The 19897-nt window shown below is 43.0% G+C and overlaps 1 protein-coding gene across 1 annotated transcript; it reads right to left on the bottom strand.

Annotated features, from left to right (window-relative positions):
* Positions 1 to 240: 240 nt before the first annotated feature.
* Positions 241 to 17951, bottom strand: LOC308164944 (serine protease HTRA1A-like; the record flags this gene model as incomplete). The annotated part of the gene is made up of 9 exons (XM_080539019.1): positions 241 to 409; positions 2064 to 2159; positions 3204 to 3261; positions 3503 to 3617; positions 5861 to 5893; positions 6238 to 6432; positions 12257 to 12461; positions 13513 to 13612; positions 17483 to 17951. 9 exons carry the CDS (start codon positions 17949 to 17951, stop codon positions 241 to 243), a joined length of 1440 nt encoding a protein of 479 aa, XP_080395145.1.
* Between the last annotated feature and the right edge of the window lie 1946 nt (positions 17952 to 19897).

Below are 19897 nucleotides of genomic sequence, written 5' to 3'. Positions count from 1 at the left end.
TCAATCAAGTGCACGAGAATACAAGTTGTAATACACATGGATGAGGAACTCCAGCTCAGAACTACTGCAGCTCTGAGCCTCTGTACAACCGTCCCTTTCAAGGTGGAGTCTTAATATTATGGTGCCCCAGGCTATTGGCCACCCATGCTCTGGGGAGGGGGGTGGGCGTGGTTCTAGGACGCCCATGTTAAGGTCCATGGGTGATACAAATGAGCTCCAGCTCATGGATGAAGGAGGCTGTCAGGGGTTGATCTCCACAGGGACGATGGTGAGGATGGCGTCCTCGTTGCCCCGACGCACCACCACCCGGAGGGCGCCGCTCCCTTTGATGGCCGTGCTGACGTCGTTGGCGGAGGCGATCCGCTGGCCGTTGATGGAGATGATGACGTCATGCTCCTTCAGACCGCCGCTAAGGGAGGAACGGGACAAGCTTACTGTCTGACACTTCCTAGTGAACTCTTAACAGAGCTTTTTACAGGGTTCCCACACCTTCTGAAACATCAAAGTCAAGCACCTTTCAAGGACTTTCAAGACTCAATTCCCTCAAATTCAAGGACCCAACACGGCATAGTTTGAGACAGACCTAGATGAGAATTTATATAATAGGAACTATCTGCTCACAGACAACAATTGAAAAAGAGAGGCTTGACCCATGTCTATTTTCAAAAACGTTTAAGACCTTGATTTTTTTTCCTCAAATTCACAAACTTTCAAGGATTTCAAGGACCCGTGGGAACCCTGTTTTTAGTGTAAAAGTACAAGTGCAAAAAGGGTTGTGGATAGTTCACCCAATTTTTAAAAAAAAATCACATATTTGGTTCCTTACCCTGTAATAAATCTACGGACAAAGGGCCAAACATGTTGGTTCTGTTTATCTGGGCACTGTGTAAGTGTACTGCTAAATGATCGAATTTTAAACCAGAATTCGGTGAAAGTCAATGGACCCTAAACTAGCATGTTTTCAATTCCTTGGCCAAATCATCAGAAATTCTCTGAAAAGACCAAATTACTTAAATGATTTTAAAATGATTTGAGCATGACATTTCAAACATGCTAATTTAGGGTCATTTGATCTGCATAAGAGTTTAGTGAAAACTGCTAAGTATTAGCTGTCAGTTACGGTGTCCAGATAAACACCACCGTCACGTGTGGATTGAAGTCAGTCCTTGTCCACACTCTCTTTAGGGACAGGAGCCGAATATGTAATAGTTTAATAGGGTAAAGTACAGCAGAGAGGCGGAGAGTTGCTTTGAGCCGCACACAGAACACATTCCCAGGCTGAAATAGAAATCTAGTGAAAAAAACAACAAATTACACTCAGATTGGAGAGGCTACAGAAGTGATATCAAAGACTTTAACACAACAGGCTCCATAATCACTGGCACATGTGAACTCCCTGCCCCCGGACCTACCCCTCCCTCCCTCTCTCCCTCCCTCTCTCCCTCTCTCCCTCTCTCCCTCTCTCCCTCCCTCCCTCCCTCCCTCCCCCGCCACCACCAGCCCCCGCTTCCACATTCCCCTCATGGCACTCCAGCTAACTGTGTTTATAGGCAATTATATTATGTAATTCTCACACCTCCCTATGAGACACAGAGGGTCTAATAGTCACACAGTACATACTGTACTGGTGGTTGGTTGATTGGGACCCAGGCACAGCCACAACCACAACCACAACCACAACCAGAGTACTGCAGGCTCACTGTTCGAGGGATGAGGATAACAGCTGACCTCAGCGCAGAGAATGCAACACTAAGGATGTGGGAGGAGGGGGAGGAGGGGGCGATACAAGCATTATGGGGGGTATGTGTGTGTGTGTGTGAGAGAGAGTGTATGTGCCTGTGTGCTTGCGGGCATGCATACTCGTGTGTACAGTGGGTGTTATACAAATGCATGCATAAGCATGTGTGGGGGGGGGGAAAGTTGTGCGTTGAGGGTCTTATATTATATACATTTGGAACGTGTGCAGTGGAAGAAAGTGCCAAGCACAAAACCCCACGAGTGCAGAGAAAGTCTGAGAGAACTTGTTCTCCTCAGAGAACGTCAGTGTTTGTCCAGTTACTTACACAGCGGCCGGCGTCTTAGAGATGACCTCCATCACATACGCCCCTGAGGTGATGTCAGGGAAGTCCGTATGTCTCCCCTTCAACTCCTTCAACTTCCTACAGAGTGGAGGGGGTAAGGGAAGGTGGAAGGATACAATGATCAAATTTGATCAACTAAAGATGAATTCCATACCTCAAGTATGTCTGGTGTACAGTGGCCTGCAAAAGTCATCGGGAAATAAAGCATTCATACTCCTATTGGCTCTAAGGCCAAGGAAGACTTCAACTCCAAATGTTTGGATTTTAAATCAACAATATAAATCTGTCCCATTACTTTTAGTGCTCTGAAATAGTATATATAGTATAGTATATATATATATATATATATATATATATAGTATACTATATATAAAAAAGTGTTATACAACAGTTCGTTTCGACCAAGTCATTTGATTGGAAAAGAGGCATTCCATGAGTGCTGATATAGAGTATAATTATGGGACTATATGACTCATCCCTAAGTCGTATCACTCCGCCGCACAGGTGTTCTATTAAATTACCGTTAATTAGGCTAGGCTACATTAATGGTCGTTATCAATCAGATTGTAACAAACTTTGCACTGCAAAGATGGATATATTTCCACAAATAACATTCAAGTTAAATGATGTACCTACGACCGAATCACAGCCGTACTGGTACTCAGCATAACAGCGCTCCCTCTCGTGTGATATTGCTTAATTCTCATGATGAAACCAATATGTATAAAAATACCATCAAATAAAAGCTGATAATCTATAACTTATGATAATCTCTTTAACTTCATTTGATTGTTTGATTTCAAATCCAAGCTTTAAGAGTATAGAGCCAAAAGAAGAAAACATGAAAATGCGGCTGGGGTGGCTGTGGCGCAGGAGGTAGAGCCGCCGTCTAATGATCGCAAGGTTAGCAGAGCCCCGGCTGGCCAAATGTCGAGGTGTCTTTGGGCAAGACACTGAACCCTAAATTACTCCCAGTGAGCGGGCCGGCGCCTTGCATGGTAGCTTGCCGCCATTGGTGTGTGAATGTGTGTGTGAATGGGTGAATGAGAACTGTTGTAAAGCGCTTTGGATAAAGGCGCAGGCCATTTGAAAACTGAATATTGACTGAGCATAGCTACTTACGCTGGAGTAAGCGTTATCATCCTCACACCGATATACCTCTTCTTTGATACTGCTGTTCCTGAGGATTAACATTAAGAATGAAACCATCATAGTTTTTTTTTGCAAATGTTTGATTATTTGCATAAAATTCTGCTGACAAATGGATAGAAACATGAAGTTATTTTGTCATTTGCGGGTATTGATAAGGGTAATCCCTTCAACTTCACATGGACAGTCTTGGGATGGCTGGAAAGCTAGCCCCATGATTACAGATTCATTTGCAAGGTTTATAGCCACCCTGGAAGCGTCCTTAGTACTACCTCGAGATTGTCTGTCATACGATTCTGCCAGGAACTGGCGGATCTTGTCTGAGGGGATGGCGAAGGAGATACCAGCGGTCACTTTCAGAGTGTTGATCCCAATCACCTCACCATCCTACAATTAGCAAAAAAAACAAAAGCAAAACAAAAACAAAAATAAAACAAAAACACACAGCAAGACGACTCCACAACCACAAACCACAATCTTAAGGCCAATGCACACGGCGTGCGATTTTGTCGCACGACAACATTCGATTCTCAATTCACACCAATGAATGAATGAATGTGAATTGAGAATCGAATGTTGTCGTGCGACAATATCGCATCGCACGCCGTGTGCATTGTCTCATTCAAAACAATGGAATCGAATTCGGCGGTGCGACAAAATCGCACACCGTGTGCATTGGCCTTTACACTCTTAACATTTGCATATAGTGTTGTTCCGATACCATTTTTTTATCCCGATACCGATACCGATACCTGACCGTGCAGTACTTGCCGATACCGAGTACCGATCCGATACCACGGCGTTTGAAAAAACAAAACAAAAAAACATGTTTTTTGAGCCGCATACTCACCTCGATGTAAAATTATTGCTAACACTTAGTCTGGCACTGCTCAAAACCTTTGTAAAACTCGTAAAGTTTTTGTAAAACTTAAGTAAAAAAAAACAAAAAAAAACGTTTTTGTAAAGTACTCGCTGATACCGATACCAGCATTTTTGTGCGTATCGGTGGCCATGCCGATACTAGTATCGGTATCGGAACAACACTATTGCATACAATCATTCATTACACTCTTAGGGAAAAAAAGGTTATTAGGGGGGTTATTAGGGGGCACCATTGAGGCACAATGAAGTAATTTATAGAAACATGGCATGAAGGTGGTGATTTTTGGAACCTGTGACACCAAAACATTTATATTTGGAACGTTCTCATCATCAAGAGGTCTGTTTGAAGTTGGGATGTCACATGAACGTGAGCACATATCTAACATAGTTAGAACCAAACAAGAACCAACATCACAGGTACATCGGTTAGGGAGACATTAAAACGTAAAAAAAAACGTTACATTTCTCCCTCCTCTATGCAAGGAAATTGTGGGTAATTGTGAATTTCCATTCTTTGTGTTACATTATCTCACTCACTGATGTACTTGGGATGTTGGTTGGAGATTCTAACGATCTGTGCTCATGTTCATGCATGTGTCTTGTTGGGGTAGTTGGTCCGGCAACCCTTGGCATGAAGTATGTGATGAAGTCTACCAGCCCTCCACTTGGTACAATTAAGATTGTTGAGCAAGGCCATTTACCTTTGAGGTATCTTGGAGGTTTTTACTTGAGCTTAGAATTATAAGGTTCTATCTCCGTTTAGGGTAGTTCAGAGATATTGAGCGTCAAAGTTTTTACATTCCATTATGTTTTGTGAGATGGAACCTTTGTATTTTATTCATTACTAACTAAAACATTTCAACATTTTAAAAATAACACCACACAGGCATTAATAAACACCTAATGGATCAGATTATGTAAAAAACTACATTTTGACAAAAATTGAGATAGAACCTTATAATTCTAACGTCACGATATGTTGACTAATAGCTTAATAACGTGAAATAATAATGTGTGAAATTATAATAATAATAATAATAATATGGATTTTTCCTGAAGTTAGGCTGTTACTTCTACTTTCCAATTATGACCTGGCTCCCCATAAAACATAGAATCTCCTTCAAGCTGTGGAACTCCCTTCCACCACCTGATGCTCTGATACTCTCAACACATTCAAGACCAGACTCAAGACGCATCTGTTCAGACTCGCCTTAGTACAGCATGGCACGGGTCCTGACTAACACTATCCCCCATAGCTGCCTGAACTATTTACCTTGTTTCTTTTTTATACGATTTTATCTTGTGTCTCTCTATTCTGCTTTTGTTTTTTTATGTTTTATTGTCCTGCTTCTCTTCTTTTTTGTGTACAGTGTCCTTGAGTTTAAGGCGCTTTTAAATTAAGTCTATGAATATTATGATTATTATTATTATTATAATTATTATTATTATATATGTATGTAACGATAGTCTAGCAGCATGTGGGATGACAGAATTGCAGCAATAAATGCATGGACAATAATTAACGTTTTTTACACAGATTTCTTATGCGGGCCGCCGAAGCCTTTTCAATGCAGAAAAACCCCACTGGTATCAAAGCACGGAACCTTTTTTTGTTCCATATAGAACTGTTAGTTCTAAGAGGGTACATGGGCTTTGTGGAAGGCATTTTGTGGCAGACAACTGAAAGGCAATCATACAATCATACACTTGATCATAGATACTTTTTCTAAAGGAAAAATAATTCTCACCAGATTCACCAGCGGTCCTCCAGAATTGCCGTACTAGGAATGGAAAAGGACATAACCTCAGTTCAGCTACATCACTCCAGAGACCAGTCATGGTCATAGCCATTTAAACATGTGTGTAGGTAATGTTTCATTAAGACAGTTGTGTAAGGCTGTGTGTGTAAGACTGTGTCTGTGTGTGTGTGTGTGTGTGTGTGTATAAATGGACTGCACTTATATATATTATGTGTGTGTATGTGTGTGTGTGTGTGTGTGTGTGTGTGTGTGTGTGTGTGTGTGTGTGTGTGTCTGTGTGTGTGTGTGTGTGTGTGTGTGTGTGTGTGTGTGTGTGTGTGTGTGTACTGTATGAGTGTTGAGAATGTGTGTTTTTACGCACTCACATTGATGATAGCATCTGTCTGGATGTAATCCATATCAGAGTTGGGGAGGCCCAACTCTTTCCCCCCTCGCTGCGTGGTGCTGACTATCCCCGTGGTAACAGTGTTCTGGAGGGAGAAGGGGCTTCCGATCGCCACCACAAACTCCCCAGGCCTCAGCGTCGAGGAGCGCCCCAGCATCAGCACTGGCAGCTTGGTCTGAAGTTGGGGACAGTCAAAGGGGGACATATTTAGATGACACACACCCCTCAAGAGAGTTAAGGGGGACATATTTATATGATACACACCCCTCAAGAGAGTTAAGGGGGACATCTTTAGATGATACACACCCCTCAAGAGAGTTAAGGGGGACATATTTAGATGACACACACCCCTCAAGAGAGTTAAGGGGGACATATTTATATGATACACACCCCTCAAGCACATTGACCGCATGTAGTAGTTGGTAGAGGAGACAAACTGTAGTTTAGGGGAAACTGACATGAGGAAGTACAGTATTTAGGTCCAACTGTCGTCTCCTTGGTGTCTTTCCTGAGTGGGCAGTATCGTTTATTTCCCTATTTATTTAAAAACCATAAAAATGTCACAGCAATACCACTGAAGAGATGGAAAATGACAGTGAGTCACAGGCTAGACAGACAGTAGAAGGGTATATTTATCCATCCCCAGTTTCCGTTTCTGCATGGAATCATCTCTGTTGAACAGTCATAGTCCACGTGCTGCCACTCATTGGGTTGTGTAACCAGAATGTCTCCCTGACAACAGCACCATTTCGAGAGACCTGTGTCCGGAGTGTTCCATCTGTGTATCTGTTTTGTTGACGCAGGACTAAGAATAAAGTCAGTGAGGAGGCTAAGGTAACAGAGACCGGCCAACAAGCCAAAGATAAACACAGACAAGAGTCTACTGTATGTAAACACCATTTCACAGCCAGCACACACAACTGCCCTGTAGCAATATTCATACCATCAGTCATATAATATGACAATACTTTAATACAATACTTAATTGTTTTTAAACAATGATGTTGCAGGGTGACTTGCAAACCAAACATTGTGGGTTTCGAAGGTGCTTTGGGACAATTTTGACCAAAGTGCTTTTAGTTGTTTTGTTCGCTAATTCTCGTTGCTAATGTTTGCTAATATCTTCCCCTGACAAGTACACTTTCTGACACCACTTACCACTTCAAAACTATTCCTAACCACTCACAGTTAACGCCCAGCCCTAAACACAAACTTTAACCACTCAAAGATATTGCCTAACTGCCACATAAGTTAATGCCCAGCCCTAAACACAAACTTTAACCACTCAAAGATACTGCCTAACTGCCACATAAGTTATTGCTAATGCAGTTTTTATTTTATTTTATTTATACGTCTTGACAAAATAGGACTTTGCCTAAACGTGGTATACTGATGTTTGGCAATGATACTGTGTTGGAGATAGGGACAGAGAATCTTCAATTCAGAAAGCTCCTTTATTTACCTTCTGCCACCTTTAAAAAAATAAAATAATGCAGAAGCAGTGAGCATTAATAAAAAGATACAGTGCCTTCGTAAGTATTCAGACCCCTTCACTTTTTCTACATTTTGTTGTGTTATAGACTCCATTTAAATGGAGTAACGTATTTATTAAATTAAAAAATAAATCCAAAATAAATCCATCCAATCAATCCACACATAAATCCCCAGAATGACAAAGTGAAAACTATGGCATGTGAACAATAAATGCTCTTTCACTGCTTGCCACACTTCAATGAATACTTTTTCTAATGTAGGTGACCAAATCTTTGGGGACGTCAAGCAAGATGGTGAACACATGCCGTAGTAAATATCACAGCCAACATAAGAGCCGACACATGGCCGAAAGCTTGACGTTTCTCTTTCCTTTAGTCTGGTTTAACGGGCATCCTGGATGACTTGATTGGAGCCTTCTTCTAGACACCACACGCCTTTGAACTCCCGGCAGATCTGAGGAGATTTCTCTCTGCATGTTTGGGTCTCCCTTCCCATGGCTGTCAACAACAACCACCTACAAACTAGGCCAACTCAGAGGCAAGGGAAGGACACAGTGGGCTTTCCCTTGCACTCTGCACACCGCGCTCCACTGCAAGGACGGGCGGCTCGCTCTTCAGGGGGAACGAGTGAGCGAGTGAGTGAAACGGAGGAGGAGGAGAGGAGGAGGATGTGATTCATTTTCCTTCTGCTTCTTTTCTGAAGGACGCCGGCTGGCTCTTCTTTCCACAAGAGGAGAAATGGAGCATGTCCGTCCTGGACTCCCTTTTTTTGAAAGGGACCAACGAGAGTCCTGGCCAAACCAGCACCAGTCACCTCAGGAGACGTCTGTGGGACGGATCGTAATGGGTGGCACATACAGACGTTTATTGTGGTTAAGTCTGAGTTTAAAGTTTAAGTCTAGGTTAAGAACCTTCGATGCATAAGTGATGTCGTAATCATTTCCCTTGTTATCTTTAACCGTCTATCGATGATGAGGTCCAGCGACAATGATTAAAAATGACTGAATAAAAACCATCCCACATAATAAATCGTTGAGCAGACAATAAGTGCAAAGTGTCACTTCCCAGACATTTCAAACCACAAGTGAGTGGAGAGAGAGGGTTAACCAGCGAGTTGCTGTTCCCCTACGATGTGATGACTTCTATCTTTATCTTCCCAGCGCCACATCACAGGGTCAGCTCATTAGCCTATTAGCTCACTTAGCTTTCCAGACACATGGATCCGTTTTCCAAGCCCTGACCGCATTCCCTTTCTCTCTGTCAGGACGGAGGGAGCGCAGCACTTTTTCCCCCCTTCCCGTCCTATGATGTCCCAGCTGCTGCAGACAGACTAATGTCTTCCCCAGAGAACCAAGGTTCACCACAGACCATGAACGGACCGACCCAGTCACCAATAAACTCTGCTTCTCACAGAGCACCGAATGGTGGGAATAGGGGACTGTACTGTCTATCCCCAAAAAGTAAAATGTTCAAAGCTTCCATTCCCCAAACATGTGTGATCGATTCCCTGCGAGCATATTGCACACATTTTGACAATAGTGACCCCCTTCAATTGAGTCCCACGTGGAATGAATTGAGACGAGAAGTGTGGGAGAGGGAGAGAGAGAGAGAGAGAGAGAGAGAAAGGCAGACAGTCAGACAGAGAGACTACTTTAAAAAGCACAGACCAGAAGCCCTGAGGAGATGTTCTTGATGACTGCATTTTCCCTCGCACTTCAAATCAGACATTTCCAGCTTTCTCTCTTCTCTTGCTCTCTCATTATCGCTCATCCTCTAATTTCTCTCTCAATTACTCTTTCCAGTTCCAGCCCCCCCCCTTCCCCCCCAAACTCTCATCATTAGTAGGGACGCCAGTCATGTGTCTTTTGTAGAATAAGAGTACACCAGTCAAGTCGACAGTGATCTTCTAAACCAGGCACTGGCAAACATCGTAGGTCACAAACATGACTCATAAATCTGCTCCTTTCAGTGTTCGGGGCCAATGTAGCCTGTGCCTATACAGCATATAGCTCTGTCCTTGTGGTGAGTGTATTTTCAACTCTGCTCTGCACCTAGAGAGAGCACTGCAAGCTATTCTGTGCAGTAACTTCTAGCCTGTGGCTTTGAATGCGCGCCAGGCATTCTTTCAAATGGTTGTCTGTCAACTTTGATTAATGGGAGATGTGTATCCCCCTGATCCGCACAGCGGAGAGTCTGTATGTTACCTTGTACCTCGCCATTTACGAGCAAAACTGTTGCTATTCCAACTCGTTTCTAATTCAAGCATGTCTGTTCATCTGTTCATCTGACTGTGGATCTGCTCATTGGCCCCCCACCAGTATACATGTTACACATTCTGCCTTTTAGTATTTTGCATGGTGGAATATTGAATAAAGACTATGACATGTGTGATGATTTGCATCATTTCACCAAACTTTTTGAAACCCCTTTTAAAGGTTTCATTTTAATAGACCACCGTTATTCCTTGTGTGTTTAGCAACAGAAGGATATACGCAGTAAAAGTAAATGTGCATCAATACAGCATTCATAGTTCTGAAGTAGTTAGCTAGCAAGCTGATTATTAGAACAGACATTTATTTTGAAAGACAATTTTCAAGGTCTTCAGGTTCAAACTCAGGTTCTATATTTCTGGCTGGCTTTTTGCACCCTTGTGTTAGCGAGTTATCACAATCATGTGGTTTTTTGTTTTGGTTCTCATGAAGGGCTGAGGCAGTGACCGTGCTGTCAGCCAATCAGGGCTGTGGAACATGAATATTAATGGCTTGTGGAAACACACCTATAGCAGCAGACTGTATTTCCAAGAGAAAAAGAGGCTTGGGAAATTAAATCATCATCAATCAAGAAATACTTATGATTTTTCCTCAAAACAAACACGCACATTAGTTTATGAGATGCTCAGGATACACATGTTTAATTGAACCAACAAACAATCTTTAATCGTTTTTTTCAGCATGTCTGTGGTCTTTTTATATGAATTGACTATTTCAACTACATTCAATGGCAGCATTTTACTATGAAGCATTTTTGGTTGCACCTCTTCAATGATCACCTCTCTTGGTTGTTTTGCTGAACGCCTTTCCCACAATAACATATTATTTACATTGTATTCTGATTCCCCAGCTGTTTTATTGTGAATGACATAATAATTTACTAAACCTTTATCTAGATCTACAGCTAAATGGTCAATGGACTGACTTATATAGCGCCTTATTCCAAAGCGCTTTACAACAGCCTCTCATTCACACACACGTTCACACACCAATGGCAGCAAGCTACCACGCAAGGTGCCGGCTCGCTCGTTGGAAGCAATTTGGGGTTCAGACAGTGTCTTGCCCAAGGACACTTCGACATGTGGCCAGCCGGGGCTCGAACCGCCGATCTGCCAACGTTGCGATCGTTAGACGCCAGCTCTACCTCCTGCGCCACAGCCGCAGCTGTATAAAGAATAGGAAAACTCTTGGATCAGACGTGGCTGCGTTTGGCTTGGGAGCCTGCAGTTAAAACTCAATCTGCCTCCTGGGTGTTGAACCTCTGAATGGCATTCCCACACACACAACACACAGGGATCAGATAGCACTCTGAAGCATAGGAGCTACTGTGTAACACCACACTCCCTAAAACCCACTGTTTGTACCACTTACAATACAACACAATATACTCTTCAATTAAGTTTTAAATGGTAAATGGCCTGACTTATATAGCGCCTTATTCCAAAGCGCTTTACGACAGCCTCTCATTCAGCCATTCACACACACATTCACACACCAATGGCGCCAAGTTTTCATTTGAAGTCATTCAGAAATAACATTGGTGTGATATTCTTGGAGAAGTGGCCAGGCACATAATTCAAGCATTGAACCAACACAGTATACTGTAGGCTGTACGCTCTGTTCCTGTATCTAGTGGCATACTAAAACCATTATACTTGAATATTTTCATGTAATCTTTAGTAATGTCGGTAATGTTTACATTTTATGCTATATATATGTATTTATTTGTACTTGTTTTTAGTTACACTATTCTTGTTGTTAATTTAGGAGGCTTGTTATTGATTGCCACAAAATGTCAAAAATGTTTCAAATAAAACAAATAACACAAATAATGTGTTAATGTTTCAAATAAAACTCAACTTTTCATGACCACTGTAAACTGGGGTAGATCATCAGAATCATATCAATCATTCATATGACTTCACTTGTGACATGGCCTGAGCAATGACTTGACTTGACTTGACTTGACTTGACTTATAGCAGGGACTCGACTCGACTTGCTTGATTCTCACCACAGTAACTTGGGACTTGCACATGTATGACTTACTCCCACCTCTGTCTGTATGTGAAGGGTGGGGTTCCAAGTGTCTCCCATAAGGCCAAGACGACATCCTCATCGTTTAGATGTCTCAGGCAGGTATCCCTCCTCAGGAAAGCGTGATTCCAAACTTTCCAAACATCTACTTGAATCACACTGCCATGTTTACTGTGTCGATTGTATTTTACGGTCTCTTACCGGCGACTCGATCTGGATGAGGGCGATGTCGGACTTCTCGTCCACGTCTTTGATCTTGGCCTCGTAGGTCGCGCCGCCCTTCAGCTCCACCCTCACCCGGTGTTTGTTGGCCACCACGTGGGCGTTGGTCACGATCTGCCCGTCCTCCGACACCACGAACCCTGAGCCACTGGCCACCGCCACCTCCCTCTTAGAGTAGGTCATCCTGGGGGGAGAGACAGACAGGGCAAAAGAGAGAAAGATCAAACAAGGGAGGGGGGGGGGGGGGTAGAATGGACCTATCGCTAAGCCACGCCCCAAAATAGAAATTGTCCAATCATATCACAGGCCCAATCACAGGCCCATATCACAGGCCCAAAAAGCGGAAGCCATGACAGAAATGTCATTTACTTTTTATGTAATTACTTATTAATAAAGATTTGAAAAATTATGATAACCATCTTATTATCTTAGTTTAATGTCATTTCAATGCATTATACTAGACATTTTCTTTACAACAAGCATAACAAAAAAATCGCTATTATGCCGTTATGAGTACACTGTTCCAACGGAGCGCCCCATGGAAGCGTCAAGCACAGCCTTCCCATAGAGGAGCGTGATTCACATTTACGAGATGTACAATCCTGTTTATTTAGAAATAACAGACCAACGTAGAAGTATAAATTGGGAGAGCCCTTGCGTAAGCTACGGCGTAGCCGCGCGTAAATTCGACGTAGAAGTATAAATTGGGCTCAGTCACTGTCAGTGAAGCGTTGTTTGTTTGTCCGAGTTTTCAAAGGGGGCGTGGCTTAGCAATAGGTCCATTGACAGAGGAGTGGGATAGGGATAGAGGGAGTGGGAAAGGGGAGTGGTACTAGAGATATGAGGTGTGGAGAGAGTTGGAGAAGGAGAATGAAAAAAGACAACCGCATGAAAAGGGTTTAGAACGAGGAGTTCTCTCAACTAGTGTGGTCCCACAACACCCAGGTGGGCTAGGCAGTAAACACTGGAATGTCTACGCACGCACACACACACATTCACACCCACCCACACCCACACACACACACCACACACACACACACACACTCACACCCACCCACACCCACACACCACACACACCACACACACGCACACCCCCACACACACACACACATACACCCACACACACACACACACCACACACACACACACACACACCCCCACACACACGCACACACACACCACACACACTCACACACACACACCCACACACACACATACAGGCATGCAGCTCTTACTTGCGGAAGAGTTCAATATGAACCACAGCTGGGGCGATCTTCTCCACCACCTCGGCGATGAAGTTGTATTTGTGTCTCAGGCTGTTGGGGTTGTCCTGGGCTAGAAATACAACAACAACAACAACAACAACAGAACGTTGGAGGATAACAATTAACTCAGTCACGCGCACATACGACATTACGTCAAATCACTGCAACAAGAATAAGCCCAGTGAATAAACCTGGTCTTTATCTAAAAATAGAGAGGAAAAAAGCTGGATGACAGTCAGTTAGTGGCATAGACAGTCTGCCCTGCTGCGTGTGTCTGGCTCTGTCAGTGCCACTGAAACCTCCTTAAGATGACAAATCTAGAGATGTTGACTGATTCACCGTGTAATTAAATCATACAGAGAGGGCACGAAGCCTTTTGACATGGGGGCATATGAACTCCTCTGAAGGTTATCACCGACGTTTTGGCTTTTTTAAGTTCAGACAAGTTCAACATAATCACGGCTGTAACGACTCTCTCTTTTATCTTTCCATTACTCCTTGAGTTATTTTCTCTCCCAATCTACAATCCTTCCTTGTGGAATCCCCCAAAATTGGCTAATTTGGGCTGAGAGGCGCCCGTAAGCCTATAATGAATAAATGAATGAATGAATGAATGAATGGTCTTTATTGTCATTGCTATAGTACAGGTACCAAACAACGAAATTTGTGAGGGGGGGGCTCCCCTGGTGCTAGGAAAGAAAAAAAAAACTAAAAAAACAAGAAGGGAAAGGAGCTGGTTTACATAAATAAAGGCTATGTACACTATCCACTATACTATACTGTACAGATAAAACGACTAGGGTTGTCATATTGCACATAGTGTTATTGCACATTCATTTAAAGTGTCGCAGTTTGCAGGCTTGAAATGTACACATTTGTGCCTCAGCACTACACCTGATTTTTTCAATCCAGCAGCTGCCATCAACACGTCCAGACTGTCCAGGGCCCAGAACCTAGGTCTTTGCTGTGTTCAGGGCCTGGATGGCCCTGGGGTAGAAGCTGAGCTTCAGTCTGTTTGTCCTTGCGGCCATGGTCCTGTACCGCCTTTTCGAGGGCAGCCGGGCAAAGTGTTCGTACCCAGGGTGGGTTGGGTCTCTGGAGATCTTGGAGGCCTTCCTGAGGCAGCGTGTGTTGTACAGCTCTTCCAGAGAGGGGAGGGGGGCGCCGGTGATCTTCTGGGCTGTTCTCACGACTCTCTGTAGCGCATTTCTCTCTGCGGTTGTGCAGCTGGAGAACCAGTTGCAGATGCAGTAGGTGAGGATGCTCTCCACTGCGCCGCGGTAGAAGGCCACCAGTATCTCCTGCTTGTTGTGTTCCTTCCTGAGGACTCTCAGGAAGTAGAGCCGCTGTTGTGCCTTCTTGATGGTGGCTGCTGTGTTATAAATACGAACCACTTGTGTTATTCTGGAATCGCTCAGTCTATCTATAATATTTGCCAGTCATTGTGAAGGGTTGAGGCCCAAAATAATACTATATCCTAGAGGCACAGTGAAACTAACAAGCGTAGAATCAGCACAGTCTTGGCACACTGTACTGTACACCACATAATTATATGTTCAGGGTCCACAAAGTTTCCATCGTCCAAGAAATTCGGAGATGAATTTTATTCATATTCCATTCATGCCCTCTGAAGCTATAATCATCCCAAACCACAAGGGAATAGGGAAAATTACATTTCAATTTAATTAAAAATTAACATTAGTTTTCATCATACTGCATTGAGTTTAACACAGACAGAGTGAGGACAGTCATTGTGTGTGTGTGTGTGTGTGTGTGTGTGTGTGTGTGTGTGTGTGTGTGTGTGTGTGTGTGTGTGTGTGTGTGTGTGTGTGTGTGTGTGTGTGTGTGTGTGTGGGTGTGTGGGTGTGTGTGTGTGTGTGTGTGTGTGTGTGTGCGTGTGTGTGCGTGTGTGTGAGGACACTTATCAGGCCAGACATATGGCAGAAAAGAAAACAAGCTCTGAAAGCAGGTACGTTCATTATGATGGGCTGCTTCAGCGTGCTAGCTTGTGGCTACTGGAATACACACATTCAAACTGCTGCAACAGCAGCCAAGGCTAACGAGCACGAGACTGATCATGTGAAAGTGTGAACAGAGAGAGTCCAAAGAGACATAAAGGGGTGGTGTTTGGACGGCTATAGGCAGTGACATCAACTTTAATGTAGGGTTTCTCAACCTTTTTTCAGTCACGGCACCCTTTAAAAGTATTCAAAATCTCGAGTCACCCCAGTCTAAAATGTATTCATAAAAAACTCTACATCCCTCTGACAGCCAACGCACACACGCACGCACGCACGCTTTGCATCCTTGCAACATGACCGTCTCTGCAATCATGTGGCTTCTTAGCCTTAGCTACTGTCTCAGTGACTAGATAGCTAGCCTCCAGTGCTTTCTCTGACACTTTTGCACACTTCATCATCACTTGCTCTTGTCGGTTGTGTTTGCTTTTCAAGCTTGCAGGCTAGTGATGGAAGATTTCTTGTCAGGTGTCTTTTAAGTTTGCTCGGACAGTGTATGAGAGTCAGGAACAAGAATTCAGGAAGGAATTATGCGCATAATCAGCACACGTGATGCAAAGTTACAAAACAAATTCCCATCATCAAACTGCACACCATCAGAAAGGACCCAGCACTCACCTACAGTACACATTCAGTTGTCCTTCCTTCATGTGAATTGAAATAGTTTGCATGAAACCCACTGTACTACTACTCAACATCTTGATTCTCTTATGCAGTACCACTTTCAAATCAACGACTTTAGAAACCAGATGCAAATGACATCATGCAAAGTGTAATTTCATGTGTTTGCTTTGCAGTGAGGCCACGGTCTAGAGCCCACAGTCCTTAGACTTCCCTGTTTTTGCTAGGGGACCTTGTGTAGCTTGGCACAGTAAGCGATGTGGCCCACTGTAATAAGGCTGACTGGACTTTAGCTGACTTGACTTTAGGAGCTGGACGGGAGCTTTGATTTGAAGTGATTACAACCCAAATGTTAGATCAGTCACCAGAGAAACTACTTCAACACTGGCGTGCCAACTGCCTACTACAGGGTCTTGGTGGTTGAGGTATATACATGGATTCAGTTGCAACACAAATTCACACACACACACACACACTCACACACACACACACACACACACACACACACACACACACACAACACTCTCCTCCTCACGCAATGTATGTTTCCTTGCCTAGAGGTAAGTTTTGTTGCCAAGAAGTTGCCATAAATTAGGGCTGTGTTATGATATATCATAAAAGAAATCTGAGCGTAGATGGTCTGGTTTATGTTGAGTTCCAACGTCTGTTAAAGATTGCAGCAACTGTGGCCAGAATAGAGGTCAGAATAGTGGAGTCCATAGAAATGAATAACGATAGTGAGATATCCAGCCATTAAGTCAGTGATAAGGATGAATCACATTTATAAGGGCATAATTATTAGGTTAATGTAATTATATCCCTATAACTAATTAATGGGATTAATGGGACTCAGTTCAACCTAGCAAAACTAAAAACATTAGTTTAGATTAGTTATACAGTCTGCATTTCGTGCTGAATTGATTAAAATACATTTAAATGATAGCTTTTGTTTTGTTGTCAAAGGACAGTTTGAGTCCATGTGCATAGGCCAATACTATAGGCAATACTATAGGCAATACTATCAATGACCAGCTGCAAGATATCTGAATGATATTCCACACAGTCCAGTTATACATGGACTTGACTCCTAAATTGAATCCTAACAGTAACACTAGATACGCGTGTAACTTTGATTTCCGGGTAAATCATAGGTTATATAGGCCTATATAAATAATATAACATATATAATAATTCTTGAATAATCTATTATTTCAAGGATTTGGACCGAAATCAATATGAATTAGCCTCCCTGTTAAAAACATCCTTAGTTTCAAGCTTTAGAAAACCCTGACACACATTACCTTTTCCACAAGCTCCACGTTGAATGAACAAAACAGGTGGTTGCTGAAGTTTAAGTGCCCGGTTGCTGACTCTTTTGAGCTCGCAGAGATCGCGGTAGGACACCCCATCGCTGCCACACACCGGCTCGGTGGTTTCGCAGGCGCACACGCCGCTCTTGCCTCTCCTCCGGACCGTGGCCGAGTACCCCACTCCCCCGTCCGACACGGAGCACCCCAGCCCGGCGCCGCACACCGGGTCTCCGAGCTTCCCGTGGCCGCCGCACGCCTCGCCCTCTCCCGAGGCGCACACGGAGCAACAGTGGCAGTGGTCCAGGACTTCTCCTGCCTGGCAATCCGATGGCATACGCGGGCACATCGACTTGTCACAACGACTGGGACAGCCGATCACAAACCTGTTAGAGATCTGTGCTTCGACATGACAGGATGCCAATGCCAAGCAAACGATTACGCACAATAGTGACCAAGACATGATTCTTCTAATCCTGTAGCAGTTAACACTGACTGATCAATGTAGTTGGGACACAAATGCCCCTGGTTTGTTTCTCTTAACTTCCACTACTTTGGGATGCTGGAAGGTAGTAGTTGGGAGCAGACCGGTCGCTTCAGCTATAAAGGGATTTAGAAAAGCTCCACTTCCTCTGCGCACGAATGAATACGCGACTTTGCGTTTTTCTGCTGGCACTGCATTTATAAAAGCCTACTCGATTCCACATGACCGGCACACATTCTAGACAATACCAACACGCGTCGTGATTGGTGGAGGAGGTATATGACGTCCTGAAAGCAAGAGCTTATGTATTTACTGTACATTGATTGAGAACCACTTCTGTCAGAGTATTACAGATAAAGAAGGCATCTGATTAATGCGTCCTTGGGTTTTTGAAAGGCGCTATATAAATTACAATTATTATTATTATTATTATTATTATTATTATTATTATTATTAATTCATTTGCAGATAGATTTTTTTAACCATTTACATGCTGTGTTTGTGTTGGCCCCGGGAAAACAGTGCGTCACCGCAACCTTGCATGTAGGTAAATCGGTGCCAATATAACTTAATGACTCTGCCATTCTGTTAACGTAACTTTGGCATTTTTACATGTGTCAAGTGTCAAGTATATCCAGCTGCGGCCGTACAATGTCACACATGGTAGTTTAGGACCAAAACGGCACGGTAATGTCAATGACAGAACAGCTCAGAGCGTCTGCTTTTGAAGCGCTTCTCTCCGTGACGTGTGTGTGTTCGTAACATGAGATTTAAACCAATCAGGCGTCGCCAATGCGTCACATGCGCGGCAATACAATAGAAGCTTGAGAAAAGCATGCCCAGCTTCAGACAAACTCTATCTCAAAAAGTACACATGTCACAGCTTAGATATATTGGGCAGTCATAAAAAGTGACAATAAGGTGACATTGTACTGTACATTAACTGTACATAGCTTACTGCTATTCCCTTGTACTTGCCATACTACACTTATCACTGATCACTATCATGTTTTATATCATATATACGTATATAATAAGTGATCTCGGTCATTTCCCTCTCTCCACTCCTTCCCTGTCGCAAGGATCTGAATGATATTATCCGTGTTATTCCGTGTTGAATACGGGGGGTTAGAGAACATGAATGTGTCTGAACATCTACTTCATCTACAACTTTCCGAATATGATTTCGAGCGACGATTTGACGAGCGAGTCGCGATCGAATGAATGCAGCAAAACTGGTGAGCCAACAACATCATGCTGTCTGAGAATATAATAATGATCATCACTTTTTGTTTGTAGAACACTTTTCCTGCAAACGTTGCAGCTCAAAGTGCTCCTCAGACAGATGTCTGAAGTCTTTTACTTTTGGCTGTTTAACTAAGTTAAAGTTTTCTGAAATGTTATGTTTAAATATGCAAATGAGGCATTGTCTTATGTGCTAGTTAATAACATAAATATGAACATTGGATAAAGCCAGGTTAAAAAATATTGTTTCATCTTGTTGATATATTAGAGTCAACAGCTTTTACACTGGGGATTTTGAATGCCTCTATCCAGGGGCGCCGCTAGAGATTCTGGGCCCCATGACAGAATATCATTTTGGGCCCCCCCACCTAAACCACCCATCAACCTAAACCCAGTTGAAGTTGATGAACTATTGATGCACTGCAAGAAATCCAACGATGGACGTCTTTTGTAAATGTAATTTAAAATTACAGTTAATACAGGAATCAACAATTCAGCAAAGAAATCTCAACATTCTTTAACTTATTAAATTAAGACTTGAACAACACAAGGACAAAAGTATAATTAAATGAAGATTGGAACCCAATTATAAAAGTATAAATCACACAAAAAGTAAAAAATATAATTGTAATGGGGTGGTATTGTGTCTAAATAAATGTAGATCTTGTAAAGATCAGTTG

The sequence above is a fragment of the Nansenia antarctica genome (assembly GCF_963989245.1).
Source record: "Nansenia antarctica genome assembly, chromosome: 1".
NCBI lineage: Eukaryota > Metazoa > Chordata > Actinopteri > Argentiniformes > Microstomatidae > Nansenia > Nansenia antarctica.
This window is presented reverse-complemented; position numbering and strand designations above follow the sequence as displayed.